Below are 18,687 nucleotides of genomic sequence, written 5' to 3' on the forward strand. Positions count from 1 at the left end.
TCTGCTACGTCTGACCTTGCCTCTGCCTAGTCCTTCTGTCCCACGCCTTCTCAGCAGTCAGCGAGGTTGAGCCGTTGCTAGTGGATACGACCTGGTTGCTACTGCCGCAGCAAGACCATCCCGCTTTGCGGCGGGCTCTGGTGAAAACCAGTAGCCTCTTAGAACCGGTCCACTAGCACGGTCCACGCCAATCCCTCGCTGACACAGCGGATCCACAACCCGTAGCCGAATCGTGACAATACGTTTAAAAATGTCATCTTCTGACCCCTATAACTTTTTTATTTGTCCGTGTATGGGGCGGTATGAGGACTAATTTTTTGCGTCGTGATCTGAAGTTTTTATCTGTATGATTTTTGTTTTTGATCGGACTTTTTGATCACTTTTTATTCATTTTTTTAAGGGTATTAAAAGTGACCAAAAATGCGCTTTTTTGACTTGGAATTTTTTTGCGTGTACGCCATTGACCGTGCGGTTTAATTAATGATATATTTTTATAGTTCGGACATTTACGCACGCAGCTTTGACCGCCGCTTCTAAAGGGTTAATACCGCACATCGCCGCGATCGGCGATGTGTGGTATTAGCCACGGGTCCCGGCCGTTGATGAGCGCCGGGACCGACGCGATATGATGCGGGATCGCGGCGCGATCCCGCTTAATATCGCGGGAGCCGGCGCAGGACATAAATATTCGTCCTGCGTCGTTAAGGGGTTAAGCTATTACTAGAAGTATGTATAACGAATTTAATGTTTCTACATACTAGAACAATAATCTCACTTTATTTTTTATTTATACCACTTATTACCTGTATTATACACTGGTTTTGGATTGGCTTGCCTGTGGCTCTCTGACAAATACCTTAGCTACTAGGGTCTATTGGCTATACACCTAGAACTCTACCTAGATAACACATAAATACCGTTACCTTTCTGGATACATGCATTTTATTTGAGCTACAGGAGCATCTTCTGGCCAGGAAGAGCATTCTGAACACGTAGGAGATAAAAGAACAAATTAGTGTCTACACAATGGTATGGAACTGGATAATAACATGTTAGAGTTGCTTGTTGATTTTTTTTTTTTTTTGTGAGATATTTATTTGCATTAGGTGTACTGAAGTTTATTATATGGTACTCTAGATGAATTATGAAATGTACTATGTGTACATGATATTACATGAGGTCAGTCTTGGTATTTTAGGGGAATGTTTCCCTGTGTCGACCTTTGAGACCGTCGCAACACCATCTCTTGACTATCAGGAACATCTTCCACCGGCAACTCCGTGGTAACTTCAGTCCCTGAGGACCAGCTGGAGTTAGATTCTTGTCTGGACTGAGAGAACCCATTGCCATGGGTGAGAAGGGTTCCGATCTTCCTGGTGTTGTCACTGGAGACAGGTGTGCTGCAGGAGAGGAGACTAAAGATGGCTGTGCTGGAGCTGGACAGGGTACACCACAGAACATCGCAGGCTGGAGAGGAGAGAACATTGGAACGTCCCTTCCCCTGGGACATACTCTCTCACTGGTCTAGCAGCTGTGGGAGCAGGAGGAGGTGGTTCTGGTAAGTCCTCTCTGAGGCACAATTTGATTCTGTTTCTGTGAACCACCTGTGGTTCAAATCCAGTTTTCTGCACTTCATACACGTGAGTCAGGATATGGCACAGCGGTGATGGTATAAGGCTCCGTCTCCCAGATGGAGTCTAACTTATGCGGTCTGGTAAATTTTCTGAGCCAATCTCCTTGCTGTCGATCTTGGGCCTCGACAATTTTTTTTCTCAACAATTTCTTTAGCTTCCTCAATTCTCCTCCGGTGTTCAGAGACCCAGTCTTGTGAGACCTGTGAGAAGTTGTTAAAGCGTTTGCCTGCAAACCAAAGGCCTGGTCTTTGGGGAGTTGTACGTGTCACCCCATCATGAGGAAGAAAGGAGTGTAACCTGTGGAGCAGTGGATGGTATTATAGATTTCCAGCAGCTCAGGCAGGAGTCGGGGCCACTCTTCGTGTTTGGAGACAGATGCTGCTCGCAGCACATATATGAATACTTGGTTGATCCTCTCACATAGCCCATTTCCTTGGGGATGATAGGCTGTAGTCCGGAGTTTCTTGCAAATCATGAAACTGACACAGTCCCTGAAACAGCTGGGCTTCAAAAGCGGTTCCTTGATCTGTGAGGACCATCTCCGGACATCCCAAGGTCTGGACCCAGTGGGTGTAAAACATCTGCGCAGCAGTCTTTGCCGTGAGGTCCTTGACGGGTACTACTACTACCACCCATTCGGAATAATTATCCACCATGGTCAGGGCACGGATGTAGCCAGAGCGGGTAGAGGACAACTTCACATGGTCCAAGGCGACCATCTGGTTAGGCCTTTCAGTGTGGATGGGGTGAAGGGGCACTCTCGCATCCTTGTGGAGGTTCTTGGTGATATTGCAGACGGTACATTCAGCGCACCATTTCTCAATATCTCTGCGCATTCCCACCCAGTAGAACCTCCGCCTGATGGTGGCTTTGGTTTTGTGGACTCCAAAGTGTCCTGACTGGTCATGGTACGCATTAAGGACCATGGCTGCATCTCTCGTAGGGATTAGAATCTGGTGTAGGCGCTCCCCGGAGACTAGATCCAACGAGTTTCTGTACAGCAGTCCTTTATGGCGAAACAGACGATTTAGTTGTCGCCACAACCGTTTCAGTTCAAAGTCACACTGCAACCTGCGTAGACGAATTGATACCTTTTTCTGGGGCAGGTAATTGAAGAGCTCCCCCCCCATTACTTGACTCTAATCTTGCAGAGTCTTCCAAGTGTATAGGTCTTCGGGAACCTTGGTAGATCCAGGCTCATCGCATTCTGATTCACAAACCTCTGGTAGAAGGGGGGCATCTCCATGTCTTCCCACTTGTCCTCAACGGATGGTTCTTTGCCAGGAGCAATTCGGGCGAGTACATCAGTGTTGATATTAGATTTACCACTTCTGTACTTGATATTGAAGTCATAGTTGGCCAGTCTGGAGGCCTAACGCTGTTCTATGGCTCCCAACTTCGCAGTGTCAAGGTGCGCCAGCGGGTTATTATCCATATATACAGTGAAAGGGGTGGCTGCTAGATAGTCTTTGAACTTCTCAGTGACCGCCCAGACCAAGGCAAGGAGCTCCAACTTAAAGGAACTGTAGTTGGCGTCATTCTTCTCCGCTTCTCGCAGATGTCTGCTGGCATAGGCTATTACCCTTTCTTTACCTTCTTGTACCTGGGATAGGACAGCTCCCAGGCCTTCAAAGCTGGCATCGGTGTAAAGCCTGAAAGGCTGACGATAGCCAGGATACGCCAGGATGGGGGGGGGGCTCAGTGAGGAGGTATTTCAGAGCCTGGAACTCCGTTTCTTGTTCTTCAGCCCACTTGATCGGGAGTCGTCCATTGTAGTTCTCCTTCGCAGTACCCCGGAGAAGAGCCGTATGGGGTCCAGCAACTTGTGCTAAGTGAGGGATGAAACGCTGGTAGTAGCCAGCGAACCTCAAGAAGCTTCTGATGTCTTGCACCGTGCGGGGTGTAGGCCAGTCCTTTACAACACTCACTTTTTCGGGGTCAGGCTGAACACCCTCTGCACTGATGACATGCCCAAGATAGTGAACTCGTGACTTCAGCAAATGGCATTTGGAGGGCTTGATCTTTAACCTGTGCTAGATCAGAACTTGTGTCGCGCTCTGCGCTCCGGGCGCAAACTCCGGCTGTGAGCACAGTGTCCCGGGGTCCCCGTCTGTTGGCGGGGCTGGGATTCGCATCGCGGGACGCGCCCGCATGCGAATCCCAGCCCGTCACTTACCCTGCTCTGCTGCTTCTAGCACTAAGCTCCGCCGCTGGTAACTTCATTGATGCCTCTCTTGTGCCCAAGTATCTTCTGCCAGTTCTACGCCTCCCGAAACCGCTGTTCATCTCCACGGTCAATGGAGAAAAACTGGACTGTACTTTGCTATACCGCACTGAACCCCTGTTAATGTAGGTCGGTATCTCACACAGAGAGAACTTGTCCTTCTACGTGCTTCCACACTGTACTTCTTCTCCTCTCTTACTGGGTCTACCCTGGTTGCAGCTCCATGCTCCACAGCTGGATTGGAAGAAGTCCTTCGCTGGAGTCCACACTGCAACAATCATTGTATTCACGTACGGGTGACCAAGTTGGAACCATCTTCTTGTCCACTGCATGGTTTGCCTTCCTTTCTACTGAATTTTGCTGATGTCTTCAGTGAAAAGCAAGCCGAAGTGTTACCTCCACATCGCCCCTACGATTGTCCCATTGACCTGCTACCCGGCACCACACCACCCAGGGGCAGAATCTACCCCTTATCTGTACCCGAAACTCTGGCCATGTCTAAGTATATACAGGAAAGCCTACAGAGGGGATTCATCAGGAAGTCCTCCCCTCCTGCCGGAGCAGGTTTCTTCTTCATAGAAAAAGACGGATCCCTACAACCTTGCATTGACTACCGTGGCCTGAATAAAATCACTGTTAAGAACCGCTACACGCTTCCATTGATGATAACTGTGTTGTTTGATCGTCTGCGAGGGGCCAAAATCTTTTCCAAGTTGGATCTTCGTGGGGCCTATAATTTAATTCTTATACGAAAAGGGGGCGAATGGAAGACCGCATTTAATACTCGTGACAGTCATTTTGAATATCTGGTGATGCCTTTTGGACTCTGTAATGCTCCGGCGGTCTTCCAGGAGTTTGTCAATGACATTTTTTGTGATCTCCTGTGTTGTTGTCTTCTTAGATGACATTCTCATCTACTCGCCTGATCTCCATACTCATCGTTCTCACCTCCGCCAAGTTGTACAGCGCCTCCGAGACAATCATCTCTATGCTAAACTTGAAAAGTGTACTTTTGAGAAGACCATTCTTCCATTCCTAGTGTATATTGTCTCCAGTTAAGGTCTGCAAATGGATCCTAACAAGTTGTCGGCAGTACTGGATTGGCCTCGACCTTCTTGCTTGAAAGCGATTCAGTGCTTCCTCGGCTTTGCCAATTATTCTCGACAATTTATTCTGCATTATTCCACCTTGGTTGCTCCCATCGTGTCTCTTGCTAAGAAAGCGGCTAATCCAAAGGTCTGGACTCCAGAGGCCGAAGAAGCCTTTAAACGGTTAAAATCTGCCTTCGCTTCTGCTCCTGTGTTGTCGAGACCAGACTCGGCCAAGCCATTTATTTTGGAAGTGGACGCTTCTTCGGTCGGTGCAGGCGCTATTTTGACACAAAAATCTTCCAAGGGAAAAACGGTAACCTGCGGTTTCTTCTCTAAAACCTTCTCACCAGCAGAGAGAAACTACAATAGGAGATTGTGAGCTTTTGGCTATTAAGTTGGCCTTGGTAGAATGGCGCCATCTCATGGAGGGCTCTGTACATCCACTTACCATTTATACTGACCACATATATCTACAGACTGCTCATAGCCTCAATCCTCGTCAGGCCCTGTTTTTCTCTAGATTTGACTTTTTTATTCATTTTCGGCCTGCAGAGAAGAATCGTCGGGCTGATGTGCTATCCAGATCCTCTGAGGTCCAAGACCAAGAACCACATCCTCAACATATTATACCTCCCGATCGTCTCATTACTGCAGCTCCAGCAACTCTTCAGCACCTGCCTCCTGGGAAGACCTACGTTACTCCCCGCCTAAGACTCAGAATCTTGAAATGGGGTCATTCCTCTCTTCTGGCCGGCCATGCCGGAATATGTAAGTCCTTGCACCTCATCTCCCAACTGTATTGGTGGCCAACTCTGAGAAAAGATGTTGTTGACTTCGTCCGCTCTTGTTCGGTCTGTGCCCGGGACAAGACCCTTTGTGCCAAGCCTGCTGGTCTTCTACAACCTCTGCCTGTTCCTGAGCTGCCCTGGACCAACATAGAAATGGACTTTATCACCGACCTTCCATCTTCCAGTGGCAACACGGTCATCTGGGTTGTGGTTGACCGGTTTTCTAAAATGGCCCATTTTGTGCCCTGGTCAGGGTTGCCATCAGCACTGCTCACATCTTCCTTCTCCATGGACTACCTACTCATATTGTCTCCGATCGGGGGGTCCAGTTTGTCTCCAAGTTCTGGAGAACCCTCTGTTCACGCCTCCAAGTTAAATTGGACTTCTCGGCTTACCACCCTCAATCCAATGGTCAAGTCGAAAGGGTGAATCAAGTCCTGGGGGACTATCTTTGTCATTTTGTCTCCGCTCTTCGAGATGACTGGACCGATTTACTACCCTGGGCCGAATTTTCTTATAACCATAGGAATTCTCAGTCCACTGGAACTTCCCCCTTCTTTGTGATCTTTGGCCTTTTACCCTCGTCCACTTCTTCCCCTGTCTTCCTCTTCTTCTGGGTACCCATGGCTGAAGAACTGGTTTGAAATTTCGCCTCCATCTGGCAGAAGACTCGCCATTCTCTTCTTCTTGCTACGGACCATATGAAGTCTAAAGCGGACAGGAAAAGACGTCCTCCTCCCGAATTCTCTCCTGGGGACAAGGTGTGGTTGTCCTCAAAGTACATCCGCTTCAAGGTACCCTCTTACAAACTAGGTCCACGTTTTTTGGGTCCCTATAAAGTAAAAAAAACTACTTAATCCCGTGGCTTATTCTCTCCATCTGCCCTCCTCTCTCCAGATCACGAATTCCTTCCATGTTTCCCTCTTGAAGCCTGTCATCTACAATCGTTTCTCTCGAGAAGACATCATGCCCTCCTCCATCTCTGGTACCTCTGATGTTTTTGCTGTAAAAGAAATTCTTGCTTCCAAGTTGGTCAGAGGAAAACATTACTTCCTTGTGGATTGGGAAGGATTCAGTCCTTAAGAGAGGTCTTGGGAGCCTCAGGACAATATTCTGGACCAGGATCTTCTTAAAAAGTTTCTGAGCCGTAAGAAGAGGGGGAGACCAAAACGGGGGGGGGTGTACTGTCACGCGCTGCGCTCTGGCCGCGAACTCCGGCCAGGGGCGCCCGCATGCGAATCCCAGCCCGTCACTTACACCGCTCTGCTGCTTCTGGCACTAAGCTCCGCCGCGCTCGTCCCCGTCTCCTAGGGCGCGCGACGGAGCTCTGTAACTTAAAGGGCCAGTGCGCTCTTAATTAGTATGTACACCTGACAACACATTATAAGTTCCTGCACCTCCCAAACCCCCCTGCCGGATCTTCAGTGCCTATTGCCTGAGAGAAAGCGTACCCTATTGCCTGTTTGCCATACCCATGTACCCAGAGCTTCCTGCTACGTTTTTTGACTACGAACCTTTGCCGCCTGTCCTGACCGTCTGTCTCATCCTCCTGTACTTCGCCTTGCCCGGTTACCTGTGTGGTCGAGCCGTATTGGGGGTAGCGACCTGGGTGTCGCCTGCCGCAGCAAATCCATCCTGTTGTGCGGCGGGCTCTGGTGAAGACCAGCGGCATCTTAGACTCCACTCCCTGATACGGTCCGAGTCATCAGCCACACAGGTAGAGGATCTGTTACGCCGAGCGCTCCGGGTCCCCACTCCTCCCCGGAGCGCTCGCAACATCCTCGCAATCGCAGCGCCCCGGTCAGACCTGCTGACCGGTTGCGCTGCGATATCTCTCCCAGCCGGGATGCGATTCGCGATGCGGGTGGCGCCCGCTCGCGATGCGCACCCCGGCTCCCGTACCTGACTCGCTCTCCGTCGGTCCTGTCCCGACGCGCGCGGCCCCACTCCTTAGGGCGCGCGCGCCGGGTCTCTGCGATTTAAAGGGCCACTGCGCCACTGATTGGCGCAGTTGGTTTAATTAGTACATTCACCTGTGCACTTCCATATATAACCTCACTTCCCCTTCCCTTCCTTGCCGGATCTTGTTGCCATCGTGCCAGTGAAAGCGTTTCCTAGTGTGTTCCTAGCCTGTGTTCCAGACCTCCTGCCGTTGCCCCTGACTACGATCCTTGCTGCCTGCCCCGACCTTCTGCTACGTCCGACCTTGCTCTTGTCTACTCCCTTGTACCGCGCCTATCTTCAGCAGTCAGAGAGGTTGAGCCGTTGCTAGTGGATACGACCTGGTTGCTACCGCCGCTGCAAGACCATCCCGCTTTGCGGCGGGCTCTGGTGAAAACCAGTAGCAGCTTAGAACCGGTCCACTAGCACGGTCCACGCCAATCCCTCTCTGGCACAGAGGATCCACTTCCTGCCAGCCGAATCGTGACAGGATCCACTACCTGCTCCGTGATATCCGCATCCAGGTACGTGACAACTTGAAACACCTCCTTCAAGTGGTCCAGATGCTCTTGATAAGTCTTAGAATAGACAATGACATCGTCCAGATACAGGAGTACACTCTGGAAGTTGAGATGTCCGAGGCATTGTTCCCTTAAGCGCAGAAAGGTGGCAGGTGCATTGCATATCCCAAAGGGCATGCTCTTGAACTCGAAGAGCCCATCGGGGTCACAAACACCATATTCTCACGGTCTTCTTCTGCCATCGGCACTTGCCAATATCCACTGGTCAGGTCTAATGTGGAGAAATAGGCAGCTCTTCCCAAAGCAGTCAGAGATTCTTCTATTCTGGCTAGAGAGTAGGCATCTTTGTGAGTGACGTTATTTAGCTTTCTGTAATCCACACAGAAGCGGATGGTCCCATATTTTTTTCTTGACAAGGACCAAGAGAGCAGCCCAAGGACTTTGGCTCTGCCGGATGACATCGGCCTCTTTCATCTCTAATAGCATCTTCTTCACCGTCTGGTACATACCAGGGGCCACCGGCCGATGTCTTTCCTTGATTGAAGGGCTATTGCCAGTTAGGATCTGATGCTGGATCATCGTGGTCCAGCCAAAATCGGTGGGGTGTTTGCTGAAGGCCTCCTTGAATAACACCACTGTCGAGCTACTTGCGGCTTTGACACTACATCCTTGGGCTCAAGATGGTAGAGCTGAGCTGCTGGAGTATATTTGGGCAGCCTGGTAGCAGCATCCAATAGGTTAACCACTCGAACCGGGACTCTTCCAATTGTCACTGTCACTTGACTCCTTGCTGCACGTACCAGAGGATAGTCTTCCGATTGAATTGGCTCTAATAAGGCCTAGTAATCTTTATTTTTCACCCCTGGTCGGGCACGGCACCAAATGGTAGCCTCTGTCTATGGTTGGAGGGTTACAGACCGTATATCTTGGATCCTCACAAGACAAATCTCCCCTTGGCGGTTGATGAATTTCTACTCTGCCTGGAGTGTCTTCAGATGGTGTTGTCACCCTCAGGCCGGTGAGCTGCGCATGTGAGGGAGAGATGCATGCAATGACCCTACAAACTCCTCAAAACAGTGTCTCATGATGTTCATCCCTAAGATAAACTCTGCTGCATCTTATCATTGACATTTGTAACAATAACACCTTGTTCTCTAAGGACGTATTTCCCCACTTGTATTGTGGGCTCCCAGTACCCATGCCTGGGTTTCCCGTTCCCTGCAACCACTTTCAAATCCACGTCATCGGGTTCACACAACATTTCAGGTCCCCATTATTTATAGAACATTACTTGAGGGAAAGTGGGTACCTGGGACCCCGTGTCAATCAAAGCCTCTAATTGTACCCCCTCTACTATAATTTTCACGTAAGGGCATGGGGCAACATACATGGAAAAACCTCACTTGTGGTCGTGGCTTGCATGGAAACGTACTTACCAACATTGTTCTAGCAACCTAACCTATCGGTCTGTGGTGTGCCAAAACCGTAAAGCGTGGGCACGCCTATAGAGGGCAAAAGACACATGATTTAGGTAAAGTGTTTTATTTGTTGTTCAACAGTTTACAAAGCTAAGTACGTAAAGACCTGGGCAACCTCGACATGAGGGTCAGGTATGTAACGAGCAAAGCAGAAGGAATTCCACCTGCCCATTGACTTAATCAAGTGGGCTGGTATGTTGTGCCGAGAGGCTACTGAGGCCGCACCCATGCGGAAAGAATGTCAAGATATGGTTCTAGGATCGTGCCCTGATGCTGCCACTAGTGTGCGTATATGTTTGACAAAAGCGGCTGTTGTAAGTGGCCAGCTATCGAGCAGCAGTAGTGGACTGTTGTGAGGTGCGTGCTGGTGGGCTAACTGTAAACTGTCTAATACCGACACTGGACACCATTTGTGTCCGGCCGGGAAGTAGGTGACCTGGACCTCCTGTCTTGAGGTTTTAGTGGACCCGTAAAACCCAATCCGTAAAACCCAAGATACATGGCTGCCTTTTATGGTGAGACTGAGGGGTAAGCCAAACGGGGACATGTCCAGCATATCCGACATACCCCTGATAGTACTGTGTGATAGTAATGAAGCAGAGTGGCAAAAAGCGACAAAGCTAAGTAGTGAAGAAATGTAATCAGTGTTCTCCTCTGGATGTGTGGAGAGGAACCTCTGTGTCCCAACCTAACTGATAGCAGGACTTTGTTCTGGCCGAGAGGGAACTGGTGATGAGTTCGTTTGCCAACCGTCTATACTGGCTCAACCCAGCACCAGCGACTGGAACGGGGGTACCGCTGTCCCCATGGGATCCGCGTCTGATGCCACCTGAAAGAAAAGACTAATTTTATTCCTTGATAGGGCGTCAGCTGCAACATTGTGCGACCCTTCTAAGAACTGGGTTCATGGAGAACTGGGCTGACTTCGCTGTCGGTTACCGGCTCTACCGTAGGGACGGGCTGCACCTCAATGGGGAGGGTGCAGCTTTGCTTGGGGAGAAGATGGCTAGAAGGGTGGAGGAGTGTTTAAACTAGGGACTTGGGGGGAGGGAACCTACAGCAAAGAGGGGGAAGATAGTGTAGATAGAGAGGTGGGAATTATAAATGTACCTGGGGGTGGAGCGGAGGGAGGGGTTAGAATAGTTAATAGGAATAAGCTTCATAGGAAAATAAAACTTACACCCTTGAATCCCATTAACCCCAATAACATAAAGGATGGAAATGTAAAGTGTATGTTCACAAATGCCAGAAGCCTAGCAAATAAAATGGGGGAGCTTGAGGCCTTGATACTGGAGGAACATATTGATATAGTTGGGGTCACTGAGACATGGCTGGACTCCTCGCATGACTGGGCTGTCAATCTGCAGGGGTTTACATTGTTTCGCAAGGATAGAATGAACAGAAAAGGTGGTGGAGTCTGTCTGTATGTAAGAAGTGGTATGAAAGTCAGTGTGAACGATGCCATAGTGTGTGATGATTCTGAGGATGTGGAATCATTGTGGGTAGAATTACAAAAGGAGGGAAATACTGAAAAAATAGTATTTGGTGTAATCTACAGACCCCCTAATATCACTGAAGAGAGAGAAGTTCAGCTTCATAAACAAATAGAGAGGGCCGCCCGGGCAGGTACAGTGGTAATAATGGGAGATTTTAACTATCCAGATATAGATTGGGGTCCGGGGTTGGCTAAAACTACAAAGGGGCGACAATTCCTAAATTTATTGCAGGATAATTTTATGGGCCAGTTTGTGGAGGACCCAACAAGAAGTGATGCCTTGTTGGATCTGATCATTTCCAACAACGCAGAGCTGGTTGGTAATGTAACTGTGCGGGAAAACCTTGGGAATAGCGACCACAATATAGTTACTTTTGACTTAAAATGTAGAAAACAAAGACAGGCGGGGAAGGCAAAAACATATAACTTTAAAAAGGCAAATTTCCCTGGGCTGAGATCTGCACTACAGGACATAGACTGGGGGGAGGTGTTGTCAAATACTGATACAGAAGGTAAATGGGACATCTTTAAATCAGCTCTAAATAACTATACAGCTAAATATATACCAAAGGGGAACAAATATAAACGATTAAAACTAAATCCTACATGGCTGACAAATGATGTTAAAAGAGCAATAAACAACAAAAAAATAGCCTTCAAAAAATACAAATCTGATGGGTCAGCGATAACATTTAAACAGTACAAGGAGCTTAATAAAATCTGTAAAAATGTAATAAAAATAGCAAAAATTCAAAATGAGAGACAGGTGGCCAAAGAAAGCAAAACTAATCCTAAATATTTTTTTAGACATATAAATGCAAAAAAAACAAGGACAGAGCATGTAGGACCCCTTAATAGTGATAATGGGGAGGTTGTCACAGGCGATCAAGAGAAGGCGGAGCTACTGAATGGGTTCTTTAGTTCTGTATACACTATGGAAGAAGGAGCTGACATTGGCCAGGTCAGTGCTGGTAACACATCATGTAATGTACTGAACTGGCTTAATGTAGAGATGGTACAAGGTAAGTTAAGTGATATAAATGTAAGCAAATCCCCAGGACCGGATGGACTACACCCAAGAGTTCTTAGAGAGGTAAGTTCAGTAATATCTGTACCCCTGTTCATGATATTTAGAGATTCTCTGGTGTCTGGTATTGTGCCAAGGGACTGGCGCAAGGCGAATGTGGTGCCAATCTTCAAAAAGGGCTCTAGGTCATCGCCAGGCAATTATAGACCGGTAAGTCTAACGTGCATTGTGGGTAAATTGTTTGAAGGACTTATAAGTGATTACATACAGGAATACATAGGGGATAATTGTATTATAAGTGATAGCCAGCATGGGTTTACTAAGGATAGAAGTTGTCAAACCAATCTAATTTGCTTTTATGAAGAGGTGAGTAGAAGCCTTGACAGAGGAATGGCTGTGGATATAGTGTTTCTGGATTTTGCTAAAGCATTTGATACTGTCCCTCATAGACGTCTGACAGGTAAGTTAAGGTCTTTGGGTTTGGAAATTTTAGTTTGTAACTGGATTGAACACTGGCTCATGGATCGTACCCAGAGAGTGGTGGTCAATGATTCGTACTCTGATTGGTCCCCGGTTATTAGTGGTGTACCCCAAGGTTCAGTACTGGGACCGCTGTTGTTTAATTTATTTATTAATGATATAGAGGATGGTATTAACAGCTCTGTTTCTATCTTTGCAGATGACACCAAGCTTTGTAGCACAGTACAGTCTATAGAGGATGTGCATAAGTTACAAGATGACTTGGATAGACTAAGTGTCTGGGCATCCACTTGGCAAATGAGGTTCAATGTGGATAAATGTAAAGTTATGCATCTGGGTACTAATAACATGCATGCGTCGTATGTCTTAGGGGGGATTAAACTGTCAGAGTCACTGGTAGAGAAGGATCTGGGTGTACTTGTAGATCACAGACTACAGAATAGCATGCAATGTCAGGCTGCTGCTTCCAAAGCCGGCAGGATATTGTCATGTATCAAAAGAGGCATGGACTCAAGGGACAGGGACATAATACTCCCCCTTTATAAAGCATTGGTACGGCCTTACCTGGAATATGCTGTTCAGTTTTGGGCACCTGTCCATAAAAGGGACACTGCGGAGTTGGAAAGGGTGCAGAGACGCGCGACTAAACTAATATGGGGAATGGAACATCTTAGCTATGAGGAGCGATTAAAGGAGTTACAATTGTTTAGTCTTGAGAAGAGACGTTTAAGGGGGGATATGATAAACGTATATAAGTATATTAATGGCCCATACAAAAAATATGGAGAAAAACTGTTCCAGGTTAAACCCCCCCAAAGGACGAGGGGGCACTCCCTCCGTCTGGAGAAGAAAAAGTTTAGTCTCAAGGGGCGACACGCCTTCTTTACCATGAGAACTGTGAACTTATGGAACAGTCTATCTCAGGAACTGGTCACAGCAGGAACAATTAACAGCTTTAAAACAGGATTAGATACATTCCTGGAACAAAATAAGATTAATGCTTATGAAGAAATATAAAATCTCATCCCTTCCTCAATATCGCGCCGCACCCCTACCCCTTAATTCCCTGGTTGAACTTGATGGACATATGTCTTTTTTCGACCGTACTAACTATGTAACTATGTAACTATGTAACTGGGCCGTGAACTGGAAGTTGTTCTGTAAGGACAACTGTACCAGCCTCCTAAGGAACCTTATGACCTGTGGGTACCTGGACCTCCCCTTGTTTAAAATCTCCACTGTGGCAGAATTGTCACAAAAGATGGTCACCAACTGTCGAGCCCAGCTGTAACCCCAGGCCTGCGCTGCAACCACTATCGGAAAAATTTAGAACAGTGCGGAGCATGTTGCAAACCCTGCTGACCTGCGCTGGCCATTGATCGGCTACCCAATGGCTACCGAAAATTGCAGCGAACCCCAACGCTGAGGAAGCGTCCATGAATACCTTAGGAGAGGAGTCTGATGCTATTGGTTTAAAAAAGGAGACCCCATTCCAGGAGTCAAGGAACCTGACACATGATTAGGTCTTCTACTGCCTCGTGACCGAAGTGGATGATACTGTCTTGGCATGGAGCCGCAGACAAGAGTGCCAGGAGCCGCGACACGAACGAACGCCCATGAGGAATTATCCTCATCGCGAACGCCAGCATGCCTAGGAGGCTCTGTAACTCCACCCTAGTGGTGACTTGAGAACGTGTGAACCTACCAATCACCGCTCTGATCCTCTCTAACTTTTCTTGAGGAAGCCTAGCCTCCATCCTAGTTCCATCTAAAACTACCCCTCAAAAGGTTTGCGACCAAGTCGGCCCTTCTACCTTGTTGGTTGACACCAGGATTCCCAGTCTATCAAAAAGCTGCAGTCCTTCCTTTAACCTGTTGGGGACGAAGGGCGTATGCATACGCCATTGCGTCCTGGTACTTAAGGACGAAGGGCGTATCCATACGCCCGTGGGAATTTCGTCCCCCGCCGCGCGCTGGGCGGGGACCGGGCCGGGGTGACTGCTGATATCTATCAGCAGGCACCCCATGCAAATGCCCAGGGGGGTCATTAGACCCCCCCCCCCCCCATGTCGGCGATCGGCGCAAATCGCAAGTGAATTCACACTTGCGATTTGCGCCGATTCCGGGTCATTACGGGTCTATGGTGACCCGGAATAGAAGGGGGACCGCGGGTGTCTAAGACACCCACGATCCCCCTAAAGTGATAGGAGTGAGGTGGCAGAGTTGCCACCCCTCCTATCTCTGCTATTGGTGGTCTATACGCGACCACCAATAGCAGATCTGGGGCGGAGGGGTTTACTTTCGTTTTCCCCGTCCTGCCCTCCCACAATAGGCGGTGCAGAACGGGGAAAACGAAGAGGAGCGGCGCCGGCGTCCACTTACCCCTCCGGAGGCAGCGGAGCGACGGGGATCGGCGGTCGGCGATGGAGATCTGCGGCGGCGTGCGGCAGAAGAGGACGGCTCCCGGATGCGACGGAAGCCGGTGAGTAGTTGCCTAGCAACATCTAGAGGGCTACAGTCTCTAGACTGTAGCCCTCCAGATGTTGCAAAACTACAACTCCCAGCATGCCCAGACAGCTGTTTGCTGTGTGGGCATGCTGGAATTTGTAGTTTTGCAACAGCTGGAGGTCTGCAGTTTAGAGACCACTGCACAGTGATCTCTATACTGCCCTCTAGATCTTGCAAAACTACAACTCCTAGCATGCCCACACAGCTGTTTGCTGTCTGGGCATGGTGGGAGTTGTAGTTTTGCAACATCTGGAGGTCCACAGTTTGGAGATCACTGTTCAGTGGTCTCTAAATTGTAGCACTCCAGATGTTGCAAAACTACAAATTCCAGCATGCCCACACAGAAAACAGCTGTCTCGGCATGCTGGGAGTTGTAGTTGCGTACCTCCAGCTGTTGCATAACTACATCTCCCAGCATGCCCTTCTGTGATCAGACATGCTGGGAATTGTAGTTTTGCAACAGCTGGAGGCACACTGGTTGGAAAATACTGAGTTAGGTAACAGAACCCAACTCAATATTTTCCAACCAGTGTGCCTCCAGCTGTTTCAAAACTACAACTCCCAGCATGTACTGACAGACCGTGCATGCTGGGAGTTGTAGTTTTGCAACAGCTGGAGGCTCATTGGTTGGAAAATACTGAGTTAGGTAACAGAACCTAACTGAAGGTTTTCCAACCAGTGTGCCTCCAGCTGTTGCAAAACTACAACTCCCAGCATGTACTGACAGACCGTGCATGCTGGGAGTTGTAGTTTTGAAACAGCTGGAGGTTTGCCCCCCCCCCCCCATATGTGAACGTACAGGGTACATTCACACGGGCGGGTTTACAGCAAGTTTCCTGCTTCAAGTAGGAGCTGCGGCAAATTTTTTGCCGCAGCGCAAATTCTTAGCGGGAAACTCACCGTAACCCGCCAGTGTGAATGTACCCTAAAAACACTACACTACCACCTAATAAAGAGTAAAACACTACATATACACCCCCTTACTGCCCCCCCCCCCCCCAATAAAAATGGAAAACGTATTGTACAGCAGTGTTTCCAAAACGGAGCCTCCAGCTGTTGCAAAACTACAACTCCCAGCATTTCCGGACAGCCACTGATTGTCCAGGCATGCTGGGAGTTTAGCAACAGCTGGAGGCACCCTGTTTGGGAATCACTGGCGTAGAATACCCCTATGTCCACCCCTATGCAATCCCTAATTTAGTCCTCAAATGCGCACGGCGCTCTCTCACTTCGGAGCCCTGTCGTATTTCAAGGAAACAGTTTAGGGCCACATATGGGGTATTTCCGTACTCGGGAGAAATTGCACTACAAATTTTGGGGGCTTTTTCTCCTTTTACCCCTTATGAAAAGGAAAAGTTGGGGTCTACACCAGCCTGTTAGTGTAAAAAAAAAAAAATTTTTACACTAACATGCTGGTGTTGCCCTTTACTTTTTATTTTCACAAGAGGTAAAAGGAAAAAAAGACCCCCAAAATTTGTAATGCAATTTCTGCAGTACGGAAATACCCCATATGTGGGCGTAAAATGCTCTGCAGGCGCACAACAAGGCTCAGGAGTGAGAATGCACTATGTACATTTGAGGCCGAAATTGGTGATTTGCACAGGGGTGGCTGATTTTACAGCGGTTCTGACATAAATGCAAAAAAATAAATACCCACATGTGACCCTATTTTGGAAACTACACCCCTCACGGAATGTAATAAGGGGTACAGTGAGCATTTACGCCCCACAGGGGTCTGACAGATTTTTGGGACAGTGGTCTGTGAAAATGAAAAATTATATTTTTTTGTTTGCACAGCCCACTGTTCCAAAGATCTGTCAAACACCAGTGGGATGTAAATGCTCACTGTACCCCTTATTACATTCCGTGAGGGGTGTAGTTTCCAAAATGGGGTCACATGTGGGGGGGTCCACTGTTCTGTTACCACGGGGGGCTTTGTAAAGGCACATGGCCTCCGACTTCCATTCCAAACAAATTATCTCTCTCAAAGCTCAATGGCGCTCCTTCTCTTCTGAGCATTGTAGTTCACTCGCAGTGCACTTGACGTCCAAACATGGGGTATTTCAATACTCAAAAGAAATGGGGTTACAAATTTTGGGGGGCATTTTCTCCTATTACCCTTTGTAAAAAAGTAAAATTTGGGGAAAAACCAGCATTTTAGTGGAAAAATGTTTGTTTTTTCATTTACACATCTGACTTTAACAAAAAGTTGTCAAACACCTGTGGGGTGTTAAGGCTCACCGTACCCCTTGTTACGTTCCTTGAGGGGTGTCGTTTCCATAATAGTGTGCGATGTGGTTTTTTTTGCTGTCCTGGCACCATAGGGGCTTCCTAAATGGGACATGCCCCCCAAAAACCATTTCAGAAAAACTTACTCTCCTAAATCCCATTGTTGCTCCTTCGCTTCTGAGCCCTCTACTGCGCCCGCCGAACACTTGACACACACATATGAGGTATTTTCTTACTCGAGAGAAATTGGGTTACAAATTTTGAGAGGATTTTTTTCCTTTTACCCCTTGTAAAAATTCAAAAACTGGGTCTACAAGAACATGCCAGTGTAAAAAATGAAATTTTGAATTTTCTCCTTCACTTTGCTGCTATTCCTGTGAAACACCTAAAGGGTTAACACACTTACTGAATGTCATTTTGAATACTTTGAGGGGTGCAGTTTTTATAATGGGGTCATTTATCGGGTATTTCTAATATGAAGACCCTTCAAATCCACTTCAAACCTGAACTGGTCCCTGAAAAATTCCGATTTTGAAAATTTTGCGAAAAATTGGAAAATTGTTGTTGAACTTTGAAGCCCTCTGGTGTCTTCCAATAGTAAAAACTCATCAATTTTATGATGCAAACATAAAGTAGACCTATTGTATATGTGAATCAATATATAATTTATTTGGAATATCCATATTCCTTATAAGCAGAGAGCTTCAAAGTTAGAAAAATGCAACATTTTCAAATTTTTCATGACTTTTTCAAATTTTTCACCAAGAAAGGATGCAAGTATCGCCGAATATTTACCACTAACATAAAGTAGAATATGTCACGAAAAAACTATTTATAAGTAAAAGCATTCCAGAGTTATTAATGCTTAAAGTGACAGTGGTCAGATTTGCAAAAAATGCTCCCGTCCTTAGGGTCATAATGGGCTCCGTCCCCAAGGGGTTAACTGGTATGGACAAACCCCTGGTGGCTCGATCAGTAGGAAGTCATCCAAGTAGTGCAACATGTGTTTGCAACCCAGCACTTTTTCTAGTGCCCAGTGAAGGGCTATGGCCAGTGGGTCAAAGAGCCATGGGCTGCTCTTCCACCCGAATGTTTGCCTCACCGTGAAGTAGTACTTCTCCATCCACTTGATGCCGTACCACTGCCATAGTTCTTGTTTTACTGGCAGCAATTTAAAAGCATCTGCTATGTCAATTTTGGACAAGGACACCCCTGCGCCCAGTTACAGGATCATTTGGATGGCCTGGTCTATGGAGGCGTACTTCATCCCA

At 47.7% G+C, this 18,687-nt stretch overlaps 1 protein-coding gene and 1 pseudogene across 1 annotated transcript in view; one reads left to right on the forward strand and one right to left on the reverse strand.

The window, feature by feature from the left end:
- Positions 1–18,687, reverse strand: part of LOC130298050 (zinc finger protein ZFP2-like) — a 308,006-nt pseudogene that overhangs the window by 188,821 nt on the left and 100,498 nt on the right.
- The window catches only part of LOC130298042 (zinc finger protein 271-like), a 31,853-nt gene continuing 22,848 nt past the window's right edge, over positions 9,683–18,687 (forward strand). Inside the window, 1 exon segment of the mRNA XM_056550927.1 lies at positions 9,683–10,192. Coding sequence (XP_056406902.1) covers positions 10,177–10,192 — 16 coding nt within the window. The 5' untranslated portion in view covers positions 9,683–10,176.

The sequence above is a fragment of the Hyla sarda genome (genome assembly GCF_029499605.1).
Source record: "Hyla sarda isolate aHylSar1 chromosome 1 unlocalized genomic scaffold, aHylSar1.hap1 SUPER_1_unloc_19, whole genome shotgun sequence".
NCBI lineage: Eukaryota > Metazoa > Chordata > Amphibia > Anura > Hylidae > Hyla > Hyla sarda.